The sequence below is a fragment of the Rhipicephalus microplus genome, chromosome X (genome assembly GCF_043290135.1).
Source record: "Rhipicephalus microplus isolate Deutch F79 chromosome X, USDA_Rmic, whole genome shotgun sequence".
Taxonomy (NCBI): domain Eukaryota; kingdom Metazoa; phylum Arthropoda; class Arachnida; order Ixodida; family Ixodidae; genus Rhipicephalus; species Rhipicephalus microplus.
This window is the reverse complement of record NC_134710.1, coordinates 269,007,662-269,030,810: the sequence shown is the minus strand read 5'-3', so window position 1 is coordinate 269,030,810 and position 23,149 is coordinate 269,007,662. Positions and strand designations below refer to the sequence as shown.

Genomic DNA, 23,149 nt, shown 5'->3' with positions numbered 1-23,149 from the left:
AAAGAATGTCTGGTACATCAAAGCAAAAGAAAGGTATTCAATCACTTCTTAATAATTTATCAGAGACCTTTGCCAGGAAGCATTCAGTAATTATAATCCATTACATTTTTACCAAACCGCAATTTACATTCTACACAAGAGGAATATCTGATACTTTCCAACTGAAAACTATATAGAAAAACGAGAGCCCACACCATAATTTTAATATTTATTTATTGAAAAATACCTAACAGGCCCGAAGGCATTGAGTAAAGGGGGCTCATGAACAAATTAGAAGTAAACTCATAAAGAACAATGCTACATTGCACATTAATAATAACAAAATAGCTCATACAAAAATAATTAACAATGAATTCAGTCATCCTAATTCAACAGTTCACAAAGAGCCGATTACATCACGTTAATCAAAAGAACGCACAGTAGTTTACAATATAAAATAGCCGGAAAGTTAAACGACGAAAGAGAAAACTTAGAACGCTGTATCGAAAAAATGTATCTCAAGTTTGTGTCGAAACGGGTTAGGGTTACTATCAGAGGCGATATCATCAGGAAAACCATTCCACATACAGATGGCTTGCGGTAGTGCTGATGTGTTAAACGCGTTGGTGTTACCAAAGATACGGGTAAAGCTGAGGTGATTATGTAACTTGACTGATGAGAAGGGAGCGTTTAAGTTGTAACAATGTAAAAACATATTTGTCGAAGGCTATGCGACTTTTGTTGAGTGTCTAAAACCCTCTCCTCCTCAACTTAAATAGATGAGAACAATAATCTTCAAGCCATGTTATGAGCCTACAACATACCTACAATCTACTTGCTACACTGAGCATGTTCTATATGCATGGAGATGTGAAATTGAAAGTAGTGGTGCCATAGAATATGGTCAATGACAAGTCTCCAAGATGTTCATGCAGACCGTTGACAACCAGGCGCCTGGTTGTGGGGACGCTTTTCCTGTAAATTAGAGGTGATCTCTTGGCAGGGTTTCAATGGACTATCTCCCTTAGACAGAAAATGATGTCTCTCACATATAAGTAAGGGTAAATGCGAGTACAGTGATGTCATGTAACACAATGTTGAATGCTGGATACAAGAAAAGACGCCCCCAAACACTACACAGCTACAGGTTGCCATAAGAAGTTGAGTGTGTTTAATATACTAAACCTCAAAAAATCTGAAAACTTGAAAACATACCTGCCGAAGCAGTTTCTCAATGGCAGACATGACCATAAGGCCTCGCCACACAATGGGCACCTTGTCGTCGACCAAAAACCCCATGGACATGCTGTGGCAGAGAGCAAAATTTCATAGTTAAACACATACATTAATGCATTGAAAGCTTTTAATCCCCTCCTTTTCCATGCAGAATATATTTTCATTAACACCATCGAAATTTCCTCAATTTCATTGCAATAGCATTCTATAGCCTCTCCAGCTGAACATTCAACGATGCTGTAATGCTCAATGTGATATGTAAGTGCAATAAGATTCTATCACACACCACACAATGCACTGTGGGTGCAAGGAAAATTGTGCGACGGTGAGACAAGGAGGATTTTCTGCTTGCAACATATCTTCCAATATGTCTAATGTTGCAGTTAAGATAGGAAACTGGCTGCATGCGTTTAGCATGCTCCAGGTGACAAGTGAGAAGATTACACATGTAAGAGCAACCCACGCAAGACACCTCTGTCATCTTTAAAACTGTCACCTTAGAATACAGTGTTAAAGTCCCAAAGCATTCACTTACCTCAGCTTGCACTATTAATTATGCCAGCATTACAAGAGCGAGGACTGTGGTTATCAAGGAACACCTGTTTCCATTTGCTTGGATGGATGTGACATCATGCTTTAATTATTAAGCAAATGTTTTACTGCAATGTATAAAGTTACCATTGTATACGGCCAACAAAGCAATGAACTTTATGTAGTTACCTAATGCATATTGTTATCATTATAAATGTTTTACCCAACAGCTAGAACAGCAATTTCTTGTATACAGTGAAACTTAGATTATACGTCCCCCAGTTTTGTCACAACCTGCATTTTACGATGAATCGGTTTGGTGCGGGCAAAATCCTCATAGAAACAATGTATTAAAATAATGGCAGCATATCCACGAAGTGAATGATGGAGAATGGGGCGAAGAATCCGTCCGTCCCTTCGTTCTTGCTTCTGTCCGTCCATGTGTCCGTCTGTGTGACCGTCCGTGCGTATATTCGCCCGTCCATGCGTGCGTCTGTTCGTGCATCCGCACGTCCATCTGTGCGTTCATCCATGCATCCGCCCCTACGTTCGTCCATGCGTCCATCCGTCGGTGCAGCCATCCGTAAGTCCGTCCATGCATCTGTCTGTGTGTCCGTTCGTCCATCTATTCAACACTCCAAGTACCACCATCTCGCATCTTTTCATCGTATATTCCGCATATGCACCGCCATCCAGCGGACATTCCAAGGACTAAACGAGAGGTGGCACACGCACACTTTCTTACGGCTTGCGCTTCGTGTCTACTTCCCAGCTTTAACCACCTCGAGGTCATGGTATATATTAGTTCACTGTATTCAAGGCACTGCGGCCCAACGCTTGCTAAACCTTTCTAAAACCAAGGAGGTTATGCCCAGCGAGTATAACGTAGCAACCCTTTCTTGTCAGATAGGGCTCAATGTAGATGCCAATGGCTGCTAAAGGGGAATGAGAGACAGGAGAATTCGGCTTTTACTTACATGCACGCTGCGAATTTTTTATTGTTCAACAACGCACAGAAGAAATCTCTCACCGGCACCACCTTGGAGGTCAAAATCTAAGACTAGTTACACACTATGACTACTACTACGACTACGAGGGATGAACGGGTGCCGCTATAAGGAGCTTCACCCCTAAAAACCTTGGTTATACGACGCAGTTTTACGCCAACCCAGCATCTTACGACGACTTTCACATTCCGTCGGAAAGAAAAAAAAAAACACCTTTACTCGAATCGCATGTCGACCAAATATTCACGAGTGCAGAATATCAACTTGCGTACCCCAAGGAGGACTGCAGGAAAAGTGGAGTCCTCTTCATCGAATAGAAAATTTAATCTCCTGCACTTTTACATACGCCTCAATCGCGTGAATACGTATTCGGGGTCGTTACCTAGTCAAGCTCTATTCACATAGAGTATGTTCAGCTAATCAAAAAGCTCATATTTTCACATTTTCAGACCCTGGAAATATTTCCTGGTCGACATATGGCTGATCTCCTGCCTCTGTCACACTCGCTGATGATGATATTTGGTGTTTTTTGGCGCAAGGGCCATTTGATGGCCAAAGAGCACCAGTTCATTGGACTAGAGATGTGGACAATGATTGTGATTAGTGGCTGTATAAGGGTCTTAAAATTTCTTGCGCTAAGGCGGGTAAAAACATAGAAGTAATAAAATCATGATGTGTCGTGAAATGTGTGTAGTGTCAATGGATGACGAAAGTTTGTAATAATAAAAACCATGGAGGACATGTATGGAATTAGTACAAGTGCCTCAATCGTTCACACCCTTGCGTTCAAGGGCGTGAGGCAAGTGCTTTGTTGAGTGTAGCTACCGCAGTAGAGACCTCTCTGGAGAGGTCGTGCTATGGAATGCCCGAATATTTCACATGAAAGGTACGGAGTTCTTTCAAGAAAGCCAACAACAATTTATGTGTGAAAAGTGGTTCCCTACCGGCGAACATTGCTGGATGAAGTGGTATCTGTTGTCGGTAGGGTAAAGGAAAGTGTTGTCTTTTCAGCGTGTCTAATTGTTTACACTGGACTAAAATGTGAAGTACGGTGAATGCTTCTCCACATCTATCACACAAAAGTGGGTCACTACCAGACAAAAGAAATGAATGTGTGGAGTACGTATGTCCTGTTCTTTTAACCTTGTAAGTATTCTGTGTGGCGTGATTTTGATACTGGCGGCCAATGACTAAGTTGGAGCTTGATGACATGCAATTTATCACCTGTGTTTGTGTCCCATGTGCTCAGCCAATAACCCCTGAGCTTTCGTTTTAGAAAAGGTTTCAAGTTGGGTGCAGGAATTGGTATCGATGTATTGGTAGCGGTTCTTGTCGGATCCAGCTAGCTGTTCCACCAGAACGTTGCCTTGTATTTCGTGGTGTCCTGGCACCCAGCAAACTACAACATGCTGCTTGGATGAGTAGACTGTGCATAAGAGCGAATAAAGCGAGACAAGAACAGTGTTTTTGTGCTTTTTAAAAGTTTTCGGAGCTTTTACTACGCTTGAAAAATCTGTGTATATTATTGCCTTCTGTAGTTTTATTTGTTTAATGTGTTTAACAGCCGCAAGTATCGCATGTTTAATGTGTTTAACAGCCGCAAGTATTGCATAAGCTTCGCTGGTGAAAATGCTTGTATCAGGATGCAGAACGCCGGCTTCCGAAAAGGATGGGCCAACGGCTGCGTTCGAGACAAAAGTGTTGGTCTTTGAGGCATCCGTAAAGAACTCGGGACGTGTATTTCTGTTGTAGTTCTAGGAAGTATATCTGAATATGTGCAATTGGTGCGTGCTTCGTAACCTCCAAGAAAGACACATCGCAATCTATTGTCTGTCACTGCCACGATGGCAGGCCTACTGTGGGAGCCATCAAACGGTGTTAAAGTGGCACACTGGTTCCCTTCGATAGGCCCCTCACACGGAGTGAGTACGGCTGTCTGATAGAAGGTCGTTTCTCAATACAGCAAGGCTTGACATGTCATAATTTGTAGAATGTGAAGGATGTTCCTTGTCTGCGTTCACTTTACGATAACATTTAAAACATGCAACATCTCTGTAGGTGGAGCGACCATTCGTTTGATTCCATGTAAAGGCTCTCCAGGAGGCTAGTGCGAAAAGCACCCGTAGAGAGGCGGATGCCTAGGTGATGAACAGGGTCAAGCAACTTAACGGCAGTAGGCGTCGGAGACTGATATGCTATTGCCCCATAATCTAGGCGAGTACGTATGAGGATAGTATACAAATTGATCAGACACTTCTTGTCACTTCCCCACGTAGTGCAGGACAACACTTTTAGAAATTTCAAGGCTTTTATGCACTTGTTTTTTAGATACTTGATGTGTGGTATGAAGGTTAGCTTGGTGTCCAATATTAGGCCTAAGAATTTGTGTTTAGTATTAACAGAAAGACGTTGCCCATGTAGTTGAATATCGGGTTCGGAATGGATGCCTCTCTTCCGGGAGAACAAAACGCACTTGCTTTTTTGTGCATTCAGTCGGAACCCGTTTTCTTCTGCCCAATTGGAGACTTTGTTGAAACCAAGCTGAACCTGCCGCTCACACATGGCCAGATTACAAGACTTAAAACAAAGCTGCACGTCATCAACATATGTGCAGTAAAACATAATGTCACGGCTAAAGGCCGGGCAAGAAGACAGAGGACGATGAAGTGATGAGCGTGGACAGCACCCACGGTTCCTCCGAGGAAGAAGAAGAAGTCGAAGCGGCTGTTCTTTTGTTCTGTTAATACAGACCTCGTTTTTTCTGGTCGCACCGTCGTCCTGTATTCTGTTATTTTCACCTAGCGACATTGATGGAGGTGCTGGACTTCTCCAACTGATGCTTTGGACACCTCCGCGCCCTAGCACATCGAGTCCACCACCGCAATCCATTCCTGCAAAGGATACTCCTGTCCATCGCTACAGTCGCCGACAGCGAGGCCTTAGTCCCGAGGCGATCCCGCTCGAACTTCTCCAGCAACACACCGTACCGGGAGAAATGGCTACCGGAGGGCCTTCACAGCTTACTGTTGATCAGCCTCTAATTCCTGAGACCTTCCACGGTGAGGTTTATGAAGACGTCGAGGACTGGTTAGCCCAGTATGAGCGAGTCGCCAAAGCCAACCGCTGGTCCACTGAACAAAAGCTATCGCGCGTCTACTTTGCTTTGGCAGACAGCGCTCGTACGTGGTACGAGAACCACAAGTCAATGCTGTCTTCGTGGGAGGAATTTCGGCAGCGAATTCTCGCGACATTCGCAAACACCGACCGCCGTGATTCCACTCTGCAGCTCATCGAGGTACGCATACAGAAACCAAACGAGAGCGTCGCCATGTTTGCGGAAGACATGGCCCGCCTATTTCAGCGGGCCGACCCCGAGATGCCTAAAGGTAAAAAACTCCGACATTTGATGAGGGGCGTCAAGGAAGAGCTGTTTGCCGGTATCCTATGCAACCCACCAACAAGCGTAGCGGAATTCGTCAAAGAGGCTACAACAATCGAGCGAGCACTGCAGCAACGGCGGCGATACCATGACCAACCAAACAAAACATCTCCCAGCCTCTCTGCTTTGAGTGCCGGTAGTGAGTGTTCTCTGCGCGAACTCATTCGTGAGGTTGTTCGGGAGGAGATCCGAAACCTCCTTGTGACTCCGCAAGAAAATACCATGGCTTGCGGTGCAGAAGTTGTGCGGCAAGAACTCCGCCAGGCATTTTCGTTGCCCGAGTCACTCTCAGACCAGCGGTCTGTAAGCTACGCATCAGCCGTCCGTCGATCCACTCCAGTGTCGTACAACTCGTCACCACTGGCTTATTGTGACGTGAGCCAAGGGCCTTACAACGAGCCATGGGCCCCAGCTCCCAATCCGCCGCAGCCGTATCCACAGTCCAACGTGCCTATGCAAACGGCGCCGATGTACACTCCGCCGACATCTGCATCTTGGTCGCAAGGTATGCCCGCCAGTCGACCATTCATCTGTAAGACGGACTTGTGGCGCACGGGCGACCGTCGACCACTTTGCTTTCATTGCGGAGAAGCCGGCCATATTTTCCGCAATTGCTCGTACCGTGACCGTAGACATTATAACTTTCTACAAACCTCCCCTCGTGCCTATTTTGATAACCGCCGTGACAGCAGTGCAGGCCCGCAAGCACAGCAACCCGAAGTGCCGTATCGTTGACCCCGCTCTCCTTCACCTGCACCGAACTCACCGCCACAGCGCAGTTACTCCAAGGTGGTCCGGGGCAGATCTCCTAGCTCTCGTCGGGTGAACTAACAGCTGCGACCTTTGGGGGGAAGGTTGCCGCCCATAGAGATGCTATCACACCCCCAACATCTTCTCTACGACGTGATACGACGAATGATACCACGGATCGTACGACGCACGATACCAAGGACGATACGACGTCACCAACATCAACGGAAATCGTAAGCGCCAATCTAGACATTTGTATAGACGGACGCCCAATAACAGTGCTGGTAGATACTGGTGCGGACTTCTCTATTATCAGCCTTAAACTCGCCGACTGCCTAAAGAAAGTAAGAACAATATGGACGGGCCCAAATATAAGAACCGCAGGGGGTCAATTGGTGACGCCGACGGGCAAATGTACAGCTCGAATTAATATCGGCAATTCAGATTTTGTCGCTACTTTCGTAATTTTACCGGAGTGCTGCAAAGACCTGATCTTGGGCATGGACTTCTTGCGTGAATACGGTGCCATTATCAACATTTCTGAAAGATCGGTAACGTTTTGGACAGCCCCAGACCAAGTTTCAGATGTGCCCTGTACAGACCAGCGACGTCAGCCTTTGCGCGTCTTCGAAGACGTGACCATCCTACCACGGTCGAGTGCACTCGTGGCTGTGACATGTGACAGGTCGAGCGATTCTGAAAACATCGCCGAGCAAATTCCAACACTGCTATTCAGCCATGGTTTATGTATCGCAAGAGGCGTCGTAAGCATAAAATGCGGACACACGCACGTCCTTGTTACGAACTTCAGCTCTGAACGCCGACTTCTAACGAGGGGCATGACAGTCGCGTACGTGGAAGAGCTCGCCGAGATGACAGACTGCCTAACTCTTGAAAAAGATAATTCAACTGATCTGACACCCGCACCTCTATCTGTTGATATTGGCCCAAGTTTGCTGCTGGCGCAGAAGCAAAGTATCATGCAGCTTATTAACAAGTTTGAAGATTGTTTCTCTTCGATTTCCAGGGTCCGTCAAACGCCGCTGACGAAACATCGAATTATAACGGACGACATGACCAGACCCATCAGGCGAAACCCGTACCGGGTAGCTCCGCGAGAACGTGAAGCCATCGAAAAGCAGAAGCGACAGATGCTTGAAGACGATGTTATTCAGCCGTCGAAAAGCCCTTGGGCTTCGCCGGTTGTATTAGTGAAGAAAAAAGACGGCACCTTACGTTTCTGCGTGGATTACCGCAAGCTGAATCAGGTGACAAAAAAAAGACGTCTACCCACTTCCCCGTATCGACGATTCACTCGATCGACTACGGCACGCGCGTTATTTCTCGTCGATGGATCTAAGGAGTGAGTATTGGCAGATAGAAGTCGATGAAAGAGACTGGGAGAAAACAGCTTTCGTGACACCTGATGGCCTTTTTGAATTTAAGGTACTTCCATTTGGCTTGTGCTCAGCACCGGCAACGTTTCAGCGGCTAATGGACACTGTACTATCAGGCCTCAAGTGGCAGACGTGCTTAGTGTATTTAGATGACGTCATCGTATTTTCTGCCACATTCGACGAACACGTCAGGCGACTACACTCAGTATTTCAAGCTATCCGTTTCGCCGGACTAACACTTAAGCCGGAAAAATGCCATTTCGGCTTCGAAGAGCTTCTGTTCCTGGGGCATCTTGTCAGTAGTGAAGGTGTGGCCTGACCCTGAAAAAATAGCTGCCGTTACGAATTTTCCAGCGCCAGCTGACAAAAAGGCGGTCAGACGGTTTTTAGGACTGTGTGCTTACTACCGACGCTTCATTGAAAACATCTCGCGCATTGCCTCGCCGTTGGCCCGCCTTACCAGAGAAGACGTCGCATTCGTATGGAATGAAGAGCAGCAGAAAACATTCGACGAGCTGCGGCAACGCCTTCAGAAGCCACCAATCCTCGCACACTTTGATGATGACGCACCGACAACAGTGCACACCGACGCTAGCAATGTCGGCTTAGGAGCTGTACTCGTGCAGTGGCAGGATGGCGCCGAACGAGTAATTGCTTACGCGAGCAGAACTCTTTCACGTGCGGAAGAAAATTATTCCACTACGGAAAAAGAGTGCGTTGCTGTGGTGTGGGCGGTTATAAAATTCCGCCCATACCTGTATGGTCGTACTTTTAATGTTGTCAGCGACCATCACTCCCTCTGCTGACTGACGAATTTGAGAGACCCTTTAGGACGCTTGGCACGCTGGAACCTGAAGCTTCAAGAATTTGACATGACGGTGGTCTACAGATCGGGGAAGCGACATTCAGACGCTGATTGCCTTTCTCGTGCGCCATACGAACCTGCGACGGCAGAAGATGACGATACAGCCTTTGTCGGAGTTGTAAATACGGCAACTGTCACACAGCTGCAACGAGACGACCCCGAACTAGAACCCATAATACGTTTTTTAGAGGGTCGCACTTCAGCTGTACCTAGACTGTTTGCGAGAGGGCTTTCGTCATTTTGCTTGCGCAACGACGTCCTGTATAAGATGAACTTCACGCCACACGGAAACGACTACTTACTCGTCGTCCCAACATCTCTAAGGTGCGAAGTATTACAGGCATGCCACGATGAACCAACATCCGGCCACCTGGGTTAGACGCGTACGTTGTGCAGAGTGAGGCAAAAATACTACTGGCCAAGACTGACGGCGACCGTTCAACACTATGTTCGGACGTGCCTTGATTGCCAGCGCAGAAAAGTTCCACCCGTCAAACCAGCAGGCCTCCTCCATCCTATTGACGTGCCTGTTACTCCATTCGCTCAAGTCGGAATGGATCTTTTGGGCCCATTTCCAACCTCATCAGCAGGTCGCAGATGGATTATAGTAGCCACCGACTATCTCACTCGTTACGCCAAAACCAAGGCTTTGAAGAGGGGCACGGCAAGTGAAGCAGCCCGATTTTTCGTAGAGAATGTGGTGCTGAGGCATGGTGCTCCATCAGTGGTAATAACTGACAGGGGAACTGCATTCGCAGCCGAACTATTACAGACAGTTTTAAGACTTAGTGGCACATCCCACCGGCGAACAACGGCGTATCATCCGCAAGCAGATGGTCTTACGGAGCGTCTCAACAAGACACTAGCGGATATGCTCTGCATGTACGCCGATGTGGAGCATAAAAACTGGGACGAGATCTTGCCGTATGTCCCGTTCGCCTATAACATGGCTCGTCAAGAAACAACAAGAACAACGCCATTCCGCCTTCTTCATGTTCGTGAAGTCACTACTATGCTAGATGCTATGCTGCCGCACGAGTGCGAAGACGCTGAAACGGATGCTGATTATATCACTCAGCTGGCCGAAGAAGCCCGACAACTTGCACGCCTACGTATTAGTCGCCAGCAGGACTACGATTCAAGACGGTACAACCTTCGTCACCGACCAGTCTCCTACAAGCCAGGAGAGAAAGTTTGAATATGGACACCTATTCGGCGCCGTGGCCTCTCAGAAAAACTGTTAAGACGGTACTTCGGTCCCTATAAAGTTCTGCTACGTCTCAGTGACATTAATTATGAGGTTGTCCCTGATACTGCGCACTGTTCAAGGCGTCGAAGGTATGCTCCAGAAGTTGTGCACGTGGTACGCATGAAGCCTTATTTCTCAGAATGAACTCATGCGTTTCCAACGAGTACAAACCGCTTTGATTATAAAGCATCGGGACGATGCTTTTTTGAATGGGAGGCTAATGTCACGGCTAAAGGCCGGGCAAGAAGACAGAGGACGATGAAGTGATGAGCGTGGACAGCACCCACGGTTCCTCCAAGGAAGAAGTCGAAGCGGCTGCTCTTTTGTTCTGTTAATACAGACGTCGTTTTTTCTGGTCGCACCGTCGTCCTGTATTCTGTTATTTTCACCTAGCGACAATATTTTGAGGGATGTACAAGCGCAAAGAATTCATTTTGATAATAAAAAGTGTGCAGCTAAGTACACTACCTTGTGGCACTCCTGTTTCTTGGACAAATGCTTGGGAGAAAGCACTGCCCACTCGGACACGGAATGTCTGATTTGACAAGTAGCTTTCGATTATGGTAAACATTCTGCCACGCATGCCGAGGTGGGACAGGTCTCTTAATATTCCAAAGTGCCATGTTGTATTGTAAGCCTTTTCGATATCGAGGAACAGAGAGAGAAATGGAACAGAGAGAGAAAATATTGTTTGTGGACGAAAGCGTCTCTGATCTGTGCCTCGATACGAACAAGGTGGTCGGTGGTGTACCTACTCTCTCGAAATCTGCACTGAAATGGGTCGACCAAATTGTTTGTTTCAAGGAAATGTACAAGTCGGTAGTTTATCATTTTTTTGAATAGTTTGCACAAGCAGCTTTTAAGTGCAATAGGCCTGTAACTTGAAATTTAGGAAGAGTTCTTGCCTTCTTTCAAAATGGGAATAATTATAGCCTCTTTCCGGGAAGCAAGGATAGCGCCAGAAAACCAGATAGCACTGTACAAGCAAAGTAGAGTTTTTTGCGCTTCGATTGGTAGGTTTTTCAACACTTCGTACACCACATGATCAGAACCTGGGGCAGAATGATTGCAGGAGTTTAGTGATGTTTGGAGCTCAGCTAAGCTGAAAACTTGGTTGTATGTTTTGTGTTTTGTACATTTGTGTTCTGGTTCCTGCTTTTCAATTCTTGTTTTGTATCTTTGGAAGGCTTCACTATAGTGTGACGAGCTGGACACTTGTTCAAAGTGTGCGCCGAGGAAGTTTGCTTGATCTTCCAAGCTGTCAACTTGTGTGTTTACGAGAGGAAGTGAATGTACTTGTCTTCCTGCTATTCTCCTAACCATGTTCCAGACTTTAGCCTCCTGTGTATATGAATTGATGCCTGATATAAAGTTGTGCCAGCTTTCCCTCCTGGCCTGTCGGCGCGTCCTCCTGCCTTGAGACTTTATGTTTTTATAATTTGTAAGATTCACCGCTGTCGGAGAGTCTCGAAACAGCTTCCACGCTTTATTTTGCTTTCTACGTGCATTCCGACACTCACTGCTCCACCAATGGATGTGTCGCCTGGTAGATCGTCTAGTTTGTGGGATACACTTTGTTGCAGCATCAATAAGAAGTGCTACCAAAAAGTCTACAGCTGCATCTATACTTAATTGACATCTCTCTAACCAACTTAAGGGGGCACATGGCTCTTTGGGACCAAAAAGTGACAAAAAAAATCATTTTTTAAAATTGACATATTTGGTATCTGCAAGTATTTCGTTATCTCTCTGCAAATTTTCGCACACCAGGAAGTGGTAATTTTTTTTGTAATGTCAATCTAACTGTCCAGACTCTTGGTGCTGTTAACATGCAGAATCTGCAAAAAAATGGGGAACCAACTTCGAGGCCTCTTTATAATTTGCCGGCAACTGTGTTAGAAGCTCTGCAACGAATTTATGAGCACTTTTATGAGGATTGCAAAACATGCACACCATGAGTGTCACTTTTTAAAAAAGCTGTGTGTTTTCAGTTTTTTCCATTTTTCTCAAAAATGTAAATTTACAACTGTTCAATATTGAGGCCTCAATATCTCTGCAGTTAGGGCAAGTACAATAATAATTCTTTTTGCAATGGAAACCTGTACGTGTGTAGGGTGCAAGTATGGGAGCAGAATTTAGAGAACAAGCCTTTTTAATTAATTACTCATCAAAATTCTAACACGATTTCAACTGCTTTTGAAAATGGATAGTTCATTTTGCTGTGAAATAATTAGGAAAGGTTTAAAAACAAAAACTTGCATTATTTCAATCTATCGTCATTAGTCTATGTTGGGATATTTTAAATATCACTTTTAATTAAGCACTTTTTTTTGTATGACGGCCTTAAAAAATAGGGGAGAACTTAAGTTATCTCAGGAATAAGATGAATTACAGAAAAACTAATTAAACATTTGAAATCAGCAGAAAGAACTGCATAATTCTGTGCAGTTAGATCAAGATCACTGAACAAATAAACAAAAAATGTCTAAGAGCAGTCTGCCCCCTTAAGCGAGTAGCTTCTCTGAGCTTTTCCCAGTCCGCTTTGTCTGTCTGCCATCTGGGAACATGTGGAGGACCTTTGTCTATGTACTTAGAATGATCGGAAAGTGGTGAATTCCAAAAGGATTCTTGATCACTTTCCACTGAAGCAGGGGTACAAGCGATGGGGACACAATGCTGAGATCTATGCATGAGTAGGTTTTGTTGGCGAGGCTAAAGTATGTTAGTTCTTTCCTATTGAACTAACACGCACCTGAAGAAAAAAGAAACTGTTTAATTAGGAACCTCATGCATCACAGCGAGAGTCGCCCCATAGACCATTATGTGCATTCCAGTACCCAAGGACCACATATGGTTCGGGTAGTTCATCTATCAGTGACTCGAATTCGTGTTTTTCGAGATGGTACTGTGGAGGTATGTAAAGAGAGCAGATGCTGACATGTTTGTTCAAAAGAACTGCTCAAACAGCCACTGCCTCAAGGGATGTTTGTAGTGGTAAGTGTGTACACGCTACGCCCTGATCAACTATAATGGCCACACCATCAGATGATGCTACTGCGTCATTGCGGTCCTTTCTGAATATTACATTACGACGTAGAAAATTGGTGTTCCTGGAATTTAAGTGTGTCTCTTGTACACAGCACATTTGGTGAATGTTTGTGTAAGAGTTCTTGGATATCATCGAGGTTTTTAGGCAGTCCTCTGACATTCCATTGTATTATTTGTGTATCTATTATGAGTGTAAATGAGTGCTGTGTGTATTAAAGAAGTATTGCGTTAAGTCAGGTGCCTTTGTCAGGCCCCGTGGTGGTTTTTTTACTTTCTGGCGCGCTCCAAAGAGCCGCGCATGTCATTCGGCGCCGAAGACACCGTTGGACTTGCTGTTGTGTCCATCATCTCAAACGACGTGCTGGATGCCCGCTCGCGGTTCAGGCGTGCAGGCACGGAAGTCTTAGGGCTATCTCTCAAAACAGAAGGATCTGGTGCTTCAGGTCTGGAGGCCTGCAAGCCTTTTGGTGGTGGAAGAGCCTGTGCTACTTTCGCTGAGGGGGGTGAATGGCGCTACCGCCTGTCCACTTTGCGTGGTATGTGCGGGCGCCGCGGATTTTGGTGGCACTGCCCCCTTTCGTGCCACCTCTGCGAACGAAGGACCCTGCAAAGGTAGATGCTTATGCGCCTCCCTAAATGAGATGTTTTCATTTACTTTGAGTGTAAAGATTTCTTTTTTGTGTTTACATGTAGGAGAATAAGCTAGGTGTCCACCGTTGCAGTTTGCACAGTGGGGAGTTTCTTCACAGTTGTCTGTAGCGTGTTCGTGCGAACTACACTTTGCACAAGTTTGACGGCCGCGGCAGCTCTGAGAGCCGTGGCCGAAACGCCGGCACTTAAAACAACGTCGGGGGTTGGGGATGTAGAGTTGGACCTTTAACTTCAAGTAACCTGTTTCGATGTATTCTGGAAGTGTGCTTGGGCAGAGTGTAAGGATGAGGTGTTTTGTCGGCGTTTCTTAGTTGTCACGCCTGACCTTAATTCTCTGAAGATACGTTACCTGCTGCTCGTTCCAGCCTTCAAGGAGCTCACTCTTTGTCATGTTGATTAGATCTTAATCAAAGACTACACCTTTGGAAATGTTCAGGGAACAGTGCGGTGTGACAGATAAAGGTGTGGTTCCTAAGAGGTGAGTTTTGAAAGATTTTCTTACAGGGCCTTGCTTTGTACTTCGAGAAGAAGGTCGCCACTAGCCATGCGTGTAGCCTGATAACCTGTACGAAGGGTATTGGTGAGGCATTTTGATACGACAAATGAAGAGATTGTTCTTGCGTTCTTTTGTGTTTCACAGTGAATCAGATGGAAGCGCGGGAAGATTTCTTTGGGTTTTAGAAAGACATTCAGCATTCCTTCGGTGCGCCCCCTCTTAGAGCGAGGGCGATCAGACAGTTTGGGGAATAGAAAAGAGGCCATAAAGTATATATAAATTCGGCAGCCATGCCAACCACCCACCACGGAGCCCAGCATGGGGACGCAGCAGCACAATTATAAAAATGTATGCCAGTGCCAGCTGTACAAAGCCACTATGACCCAATATTATGTGACGAAGAGAGGGCACATACACAAGGTTAACCCTTGCCGCCTGGAAGATGGAAGTGAACAGAGATGAGGAGATGACAGGAAAAATTCAAAGAGAGAAAAGACGAAGGTGTAGGAAGAGAGAGATAGGAAAAGGCGGCTGCCAATTTCCCTTGGGTGGGTCCGCCCAGGGATGCCGTCTGCGTGAAGCCGGTGCCAAAGGGGTGTGTTGCCTCTGCCGGGGGCCTTAAGGTCCAAGCACCCGGTGTCTGCTCAACCACCAGGATCCCCTTTTCCCCGGACACGGCAAAGCCACGCACGGCTAGGCATTGGAGAGGTCTAAACCCCCCATTAGCTCGGGTCCGTTGTGTCATTACACACCAAGCCTGCTTGCACAGATGCCCCTGCGGGGGTGTCACACTCGCAGTAACTGCTTTGCACATGCTTGAGGGCACGACGCAGCTGTTTTCGCCTTGCTAAATTACTTTAACTTGACGTCAACGTTCATAACAACAGCGGGACACCACTAGCTGCACTTCACGAGGCAACAAACTCCAACGCACACAGCTCAGTCGCGCACAAACAAATCGTACATAAACTCGTTGTCCGTCGCCATTATGCGATAGCGATGGCACTGTATCAGACTCTTCTCATAGAAGGCTCACGGCAACACGGTTTTGGTTTCATTTTCACACGCAGGCAATTTTCGGACTCTATTTATTGGTAGAAAGATGCACGTTGGATTTGATTGTTTTTAAGGCTGAGAATTAAGATTCGCTCGGGCCTCCTTCAACTATTTATTGCTGCTGTTAGCTACCACTGTCAACAATAATTTAATCTACCCTTATTGCAGAGGCAGAAGGTCGTGTCGTGGGCTTATTCAAGCAGTCTGTACCCGTTTTTCGGGCAAGGCATAGTGTCACGGTCTATAATCTTAGTTTTTCGATTATATGACGCTCAGGTCATACGACGGTTTCGCGTGGTCCTCTAAAAGTTGTATAATCAGGGTGTATAATCTCATAAATAAAGAGTTAAACCTTGTTACAACGAAGTTAAAGGGTGAGCCAAATTTACTTCTTTGTGACTATTACTCTGTTTTAGATGCTATACCCCATTCTTACTGCCCATATTTCTCAACAAAATGGATAGTTACGAAAGGTTTTATGCCGTTACGGTTATATGCATACACACAATTGCACTTTGCTGAAACGGGGTTTCAAATACATGTACATCTACAAAATTTGTGCCGGGAATAGCAATCTTTTCACTATATCCAATGCACTGTTATAATGGCTTCAATATCAGCTGTTTACTACTTTTATGCTATGATTTACTACAATTTCTTTGACTCGTGTTTTTGAGTTGCAAAGAGGACAGGCCACAGAACAGTCAATATAAATCTTGATATTCCTCATAACGAACAGTAAAGCATGCTTTTGTTGTGCTTTCTACATTGCATGATCACTCGTACTGCAAGAAAAAATGCTAGGCCTACGTGGAAGGTGCAGCACAGTCAAAGCAAAAGCTAGAAGAGCCGCCTTTCAAAGCCTTTTCTCAACACTCATTGGGTAACTACTGCAAGCACACTTGCTTGATACCCACTAGGTCATTATTATTAAATTTATTTGGGTAGTAGGGCGGCATTCCCTATGCTATTTTTCATCATTCTTATGAAAAGTGTGGTATCTGCTAAACACCTGCAAGGAATTTTGTGCCGATTGTTCATGCAGTGGCTACCGACGATGACGAATTATGGCTGAAGTGGGTATGTGCCACAGTCAATAGGGAAACAAGAACAAGCTTTTGTGATGGGTTGGAGCATTGAACAGCCCACTCGTTACGCTAATCACATTGTACGACTGGTTGTTCTTTCGCTGTTTTAAAACGCCTTATAAGTTGTATTAACGCGATTGCTTTCCTGTCATCAAGCCTGTCTAAGGCAAGTTTGACAAGAAGTCACAAGCACTGGTGTAGCTCAGTGGTAGAATACTGCGCTGGCACCCAGCGGACCTGGGTTTGAGCCCCACTGTGTCATTGGTGCTAGGTCAAGCCTGCATACAAGCACCGGCGTTACTCAGTGGTAGAATACTGGGCTACCACCCAGCGAACCCGGGTTCGTGCCCCACTGTGTCATTGGTGCTAGGTTTTTTTTCTAATTTCGCGTCATGTGGTTACAAACACCGGCGACGACGGCAGACAACTGCGTGTGACCCGAGTTGTGATCTCATAACAGCTTTCGTTATAAAAAATATCACAGAGGCACTGATAGCAAACAGGTTTCACCTGACTGTGCCCGTCCAAGAGAGGTAAAAGGAGGTTCTATGATGACCTCGTAATCACCAGTGCCAAGTTGAAGCTATGAACACAATCCACTAAAGTTTTCTAGGTCTAGTGGCCTGTTTGCAGGAATTCAGCTTCCACAGACACAACAATGTAAGCTTTAAAAACAGCCATTGTCCCAACGGGTGCCTCTCTTTCATGCCACCTTTACGGAAAAAAAAAAAAGGTTTTCTTGTAGACTTCCAGTGTGCTCCTCCTTATTACACTCTCAGAATATTAGTTTTCTTAAAGTCTAGCGTTATTTTAAAGTGTAACTCGCAGCAGAGTACTAAACAAGTGCTATGGGCCATTCATTAAACAAAAATGAAAGTTGATCCTTCGAAGAGTGTCATCGTTCACTAGCATAATATGAAGGATTTGCATAGAGAAATAATGCATATCCTTGGCATAAAAAAGGTCGAGCTAGTTACTATTCTGGCATCTTTATAAATGAAATAGTATAATCTATATTGTTTATTGCCTGCAAAGAAGTACACATTGAAGCCAACAAGTACCTTAAGTCACAACACCACATAAATTAGAGAAGGAGACAACAAGGTGAGGGAACGCAAGAGCACATAAGCACTGGTGTCATATATAAATGGGATAAAGTTATCCCTGCATTCTATCAGTATCTGACTATATACACAACCTTTTGCTTGCAGACTTTCCCTAACAAAGCACGAAAATGTTGAACAATGCGAAATTCTAGACCATGAGATATTTGGTATCATGCACACATGGTGTTAATGCTATAGTGCAGGATATGATGATCCACTTCATCAATCATCATATAAAGTGATGAAAATGTGCTCTCCCCACTCAACTGTAACATATGTTTTGTAGTGCTCTGTAACATATGTTTTGTAGTGCTCTGTAACATTTCGCTGATAGTACATGATGATGTTGCATACTCCTGTGGAAGTACACAATAAAAACTATCGATATACAAAATAGCTCACCATTTAATCCCATAATTAACGAGTGGCTTCATAAGGTTTTCTGTGGAAAAAAAATTAAAAATATAGTCACTTGTGCACTGCAAAAAACAAAATCAATATAAAGGAGCCTCTGAGAAGAATCAGCATAAAGGATGGTCACAGACATAGCAAAAGGTATCGCACACAAGTGCTACCGCCAACTGCCTAACACTGCACAAACGTACAGACAATGCGACACCATAGCACACGTACATCAAAGGTAGATGCTAAAATTCTGAACACTCGCTCGCTGGATTTCGTGCCGACCGGTTGTGCCCCTGCGATCTCCGACGACAGCGCAGCTCTGGCCTACTGGGCTCCCCCTACGCCATCGCCTGCCGCCGACATGAGCTCTCGCTGAGTGGTGTTTTGTCCTCAGACTCCTGCAACCGTTTCCATCTTTCCTATCTCCTCTTTACTTCCATCACTCGCTGTTGCTGCGCCTCGCTCTCTCCTTCCTCTCTCTATATATACCTTTTAATCCTTCCTTACTCCCATCGCGTGTGAGCAACTGTTGAGGTGTCGCACTCTGATGCAGACAGTTACGGGGCTCACTTTTCTATTCTTTTTCCTTTGAAAACCACATAAGAAAAAATTCTGAAGTGTGTGGTGTTTACTTTAGCTCATTTGCGGAACAGTCTGCTATTTTTTTTTTCATAACATAGTCTTCCCCTGCAAGCGTCCCCATGCAAATGTTTCAATGCAAGATGTGTTACCCCTACTGCCTAAAATAAATGTTCCCAAGAAGTGAGGCTTAAAACCACATGTAGCAGCATGGAACTGCGAGGAGCGAGCAATGGATCCTGACGACTTTTCTGAGAGACATTGGGCTGAGTGACATTTGGTGACGGACCCCTATAACTCAAGAGATGCTCAGGCGAAACAATTGTCAGCCATTTAGGCTAGGCTAACCCCGCCTGTTGCAACATCACAACCACCATCCCCACCATACACTAATTTTGATAATTTTGTGATTTTTCATTTCACCTGTGAACAAGGCTTCCGTGTGGGAGCCAAAACGTCTTTTTTTTTAGTGTTTTTAAAACTTTCACTTTGATCGGCGCAGTGTCTCCAGGTTTTTTTACCTTCAACCATACACTTAACAAAGCACTCATCCCATTCAGTCCAGTAAAATTACAAAGCAGTATTAACGCAACACGAACTAATTCACAATGACAAAGAGCCCATTGAGAACACTCCTAACAGCAAGTTCATAAAATGGGAACATAAAAAAAGTTGTATATTCTAAATATATGTCAGCATGGAAGTTAACGCACACAGCCAATATCTTCAATGGCACAGCAAATGGCAACTACCTATGCTTAGCACTGAAAAAACAATCAAGAACCACTTTCTAGTTTTAGCATGCAAAAGAAGGGGGGGGGGGGGGGGGCGAAACCACTTTGAACGTACGTTGAGTCAATTCTGGTTCACCACTCAGGTTCATCATGCGTGGAATGGAGGGTCCATACACATCTGCATCAAGAAGCCCCACGGTTGGCTTCTAAAGAAATCAAGAACCAAAATTAATTAAATAATTTTTTTATTGAAGTACTGTAACCAAGCACTAGCCTCATTCAATCAACCAAGTTGTATTTGCAGGGGAAAAATGAATTATGAAGTCATAATTACTCAGCAATGTTACATAACATTTTTTTATTACTAAAAAATTAAAATGCTAAAAAAATTAACATCTTCATGCAATTCCTCTTCCACGACTCTCACAGTACAACAAATGCAAAGACTGAAAGCTGGAATTTTCAGACCAACCTATGCACCCCAGTTTCCCTCCTTAGCTTCTTTTTTCCATCGTAATGACAAATAAAAAAGAAAAATCATTCACATAGTTAGGTGGCAGGCTGAAGCATGACTTCAATCTCACAAGATTCCTTGCACTAAAAGGAATGACTGGTGTGGCAGACAACACTGCAATTGCTGTGAATTGCTCTGTGGCTTACAGCCACACAGCAATGACAGTGTTGTCTGTTCAGTAAACTTGTTCTTTAGTCAAAACTGAATTTCTAAAAAAAAATTGATTTTGGTATACTTTTCTTACAATTTTCGTTGGTTTACATAAACTGAAAACACTAGACCCTACACATTTTCAATAAGCCATCTTCTTGGGTTAGCTGGCACACTGTTTATGTCGGTATAGACCTACTTTTTTTATGTTGTTTAAGTTTATGCCTGCAAACAATGCTCAGCCTATTCATTTGATTTCACCATTCACATGCTCATGGCTAAAAACATCACAAAAAAACCCTACGATTTAAATCACAGGTTCTCTTACAAAACATGCCTTTTTTTCTCTCTTCTTTAGCTTTTCATCTCCTAATTGAGTATCAAATGAACGATCGTATCACTCCAACAATGAGAAGAATACAAAAGAAGTGCCCAAATAAAATTATTGTGCTTACATATGAGGCTTCCTGTATCTTCCAGATAAGTAAACAAATCCACAGATAATTGATGGAGTATAATCTTCAAAAGCATTTCATCAGTATATAAGAGATACAGTAGTGAAGGGGTTATGCATTAACTTTGACCAACCGCAGTTCTTCAAGCGTAAAACATAAATCCAAGCAGTACACAGGCATTATTCAATACACCTGCACTAGCCTTTGCTGCTCTAGTTGAGTGAACATATTAAGAACTACACAGTGCAATGATATGTGAAGAGCATTTATTTTTTTACTGAATTTAATTAGCCAAATATTGAACACCTTTCAAATAATTTTTGAACAATCAACAACCATTTTCACAATTATTACACAGAATACTCAAACACAGTAATCACAATATCAGTAAGTTCCTGTCATTATATTTCGCTTGTGAAGCATTGTTTATTAAAAGTGTAATTGGATTAACCAAAAAAAAAAAAAAAAGATGAGCACTTCTTTTGCCAACAATGGACTCCTCAAGCAACTAAAAGTTGGTTTCTAGAGTGACAGCCTGCTACACTAGTTTTCATATTTTATGCCTATACCAGGACACCGAAGAAAGATTTATTGAAAAAAGTGACCATACTTACAAACAGCGACAATACAATTCAAAAACCAAACTGAATAGCACACTATTCAAATCATTATGTGAATACTTTAGGCATTCACACAACTCTAACAGTAAGAGAAAAAGAGATACTGCATAGATGGAGCCCAAAAATGAAGCATCCTTTAGCCCACTAGAGTTATCTGGCAATATCATCAAATACCTCGTGTAAATTTTCTCTGACCCTTACCCCTTTGCAGTACTGTTGGCTTCTACTTGCCATGATTGTCAAGTGGTTGTTATGGTGCTCAACTGTTGACCCAAAGCTCACGAGATCGAATCCTTGCTGTGGCGGCCGCATTTCGATAGAGGCAGAGAGCAAAAGGCCCATGTACACTGTCGTCCTTTATGAAAGGGAACATATGAGCACGTGGCCTGCGCTCTGCGGTGGCTGCCTACAGGACCATCATCAACCGACAGCAAAAGAAAAGATGTTGGCTTTTGGCATCATCTATTGGCAAACAAAACAACAACTTATGGCCGCTGGACAATCGCTCAGAGATACTGTAGGCAGCTGTTGTAGAGAGCAGGTCACGCAATCGCGTGTTGTTTTTCATAAAGAATGACAGTACTTGGATTTAGGTGCACATTACAGAACACCGAATGATTCAAATTTCTGTAGCCTTCTTCTACGACATCCATCATAATCATATTCTTACATTTTAATATATAATACCCCAACAATTATTATTACAAATAGTTGCTTTTAGATGGTCATATGAAGCACCAGCAGCAGGTTTCAAGCAGCAGTAACCAGTGGCAACTTCTTCAATTAAGTGACACTTCCCGCCCCATGATTTTCTGTTTTAACGACCGTGCTCCTATAACTGAAGCAAAAAGCAACTTGAAGGGCTTTTGTAGCACATTTCTTGAAAGTGAGTTATCTGGGGGGTGCTACAGTGTACGAACAACTATTGCTCTTGTGTGCACAGTCTATGTCATAAAAAAGAAAGAGAAGGTTTCTCAGTATAAAGACCTTTTTTTTTGTTATTCTTCTTCAATAACTACATCAATGACTCATAAACCTGAGTAAATACGGGCAATAAGATCTGCCCCCCCCCCCCCCCCTCCATGTCTTCATGGCCTTGCCCACCCCTTCATCACTTTTAGTTGTGACACACCTATCGTGTACCTTTGAACTGGTGTCTTTGAGATCATGAGCAGATCTTTGAGATCTGCTGATGCTCTCCAATTTTGAAAACTAGAACAAGATCAAAAGTGTATTATTCTTTATGAATAAATGGCATGCTCACCTCATCAGTGATGAGCCATTCTTGCTTTTTTTTTTTTGGTAAAAGGTATGTTTTGGTTGTCATGAAATCTAAAGTAGTCTGGCCATCGTCAATCATTTCTGTAAGCACATATCAATGTACACAGGATTGCGGGAACTTAAAGGAATGACGACTACTGAGTACTTTTCAGAACATGGGATAGAAATTGGTAAGCATATTTTACTCCTTCATTACTTCCTATTTTTTTAATATTTTGAGAACGAGTAAAATAGAGCGTACTATTGAATTGGAGTATGATTGTTTAATTCGCTTTGTGTCAAAGTTGTCAAATATTCCTGTTCAAATTGCATGGCTGTAAATGAGTACAATATTTTTTCGAATACGTTGCAGATGGTCACCATAACAGCTAGAACATTTGCTGTCAAACAACCCAACTTTCCATGAAATAATTGCTGCTGCACAGTCCCGGACTGCATACGCACACAGTTATTTTAGTTTTCTACATTTACTCTCTTAAATTTTTTAAATAGGAAGAATTGAATATGCTGGTT

General features: G+C 44.0%; 1 protein-coding gene across 2 annotated transcripts in view; it reads right to left on the bottom strand.

Moving 5' to 3' along the window:
- Nubpl (NUBP iron-sulfur cluster assembly factor, mitochondrial) overlaps positions 1-23,149 on the bottom strand; it is a 51,492-nt gene that overhangs the window by 18,342 nt on the left and 10,001 nt on the right. For both annotated transcript variants that reach the window (XR_005108469.2, XM_037414044.2), the window contains exons 4-6: positions 19,732-19,822; positions 18,301-18,340; positions 1,195-1,285 (exon numbers count right to left, since the gene is read on the bottom strand). Coding sequence is in view for 1 of the 2 variants with exons in the window: in XM_037414044.2 (XP_037269941.2) it covers positions 1,195-1,285; positions 18,301-18,340; positions 19,732-19,822 (222 nt within the window). In the remaining variant the exon portion in view is untranslated. The remainder of the gene's footprint in view (positions 1-1,194; positions 1,286-18,300; positions 18,341-19,731; positions 19,823-23,149) is intronic.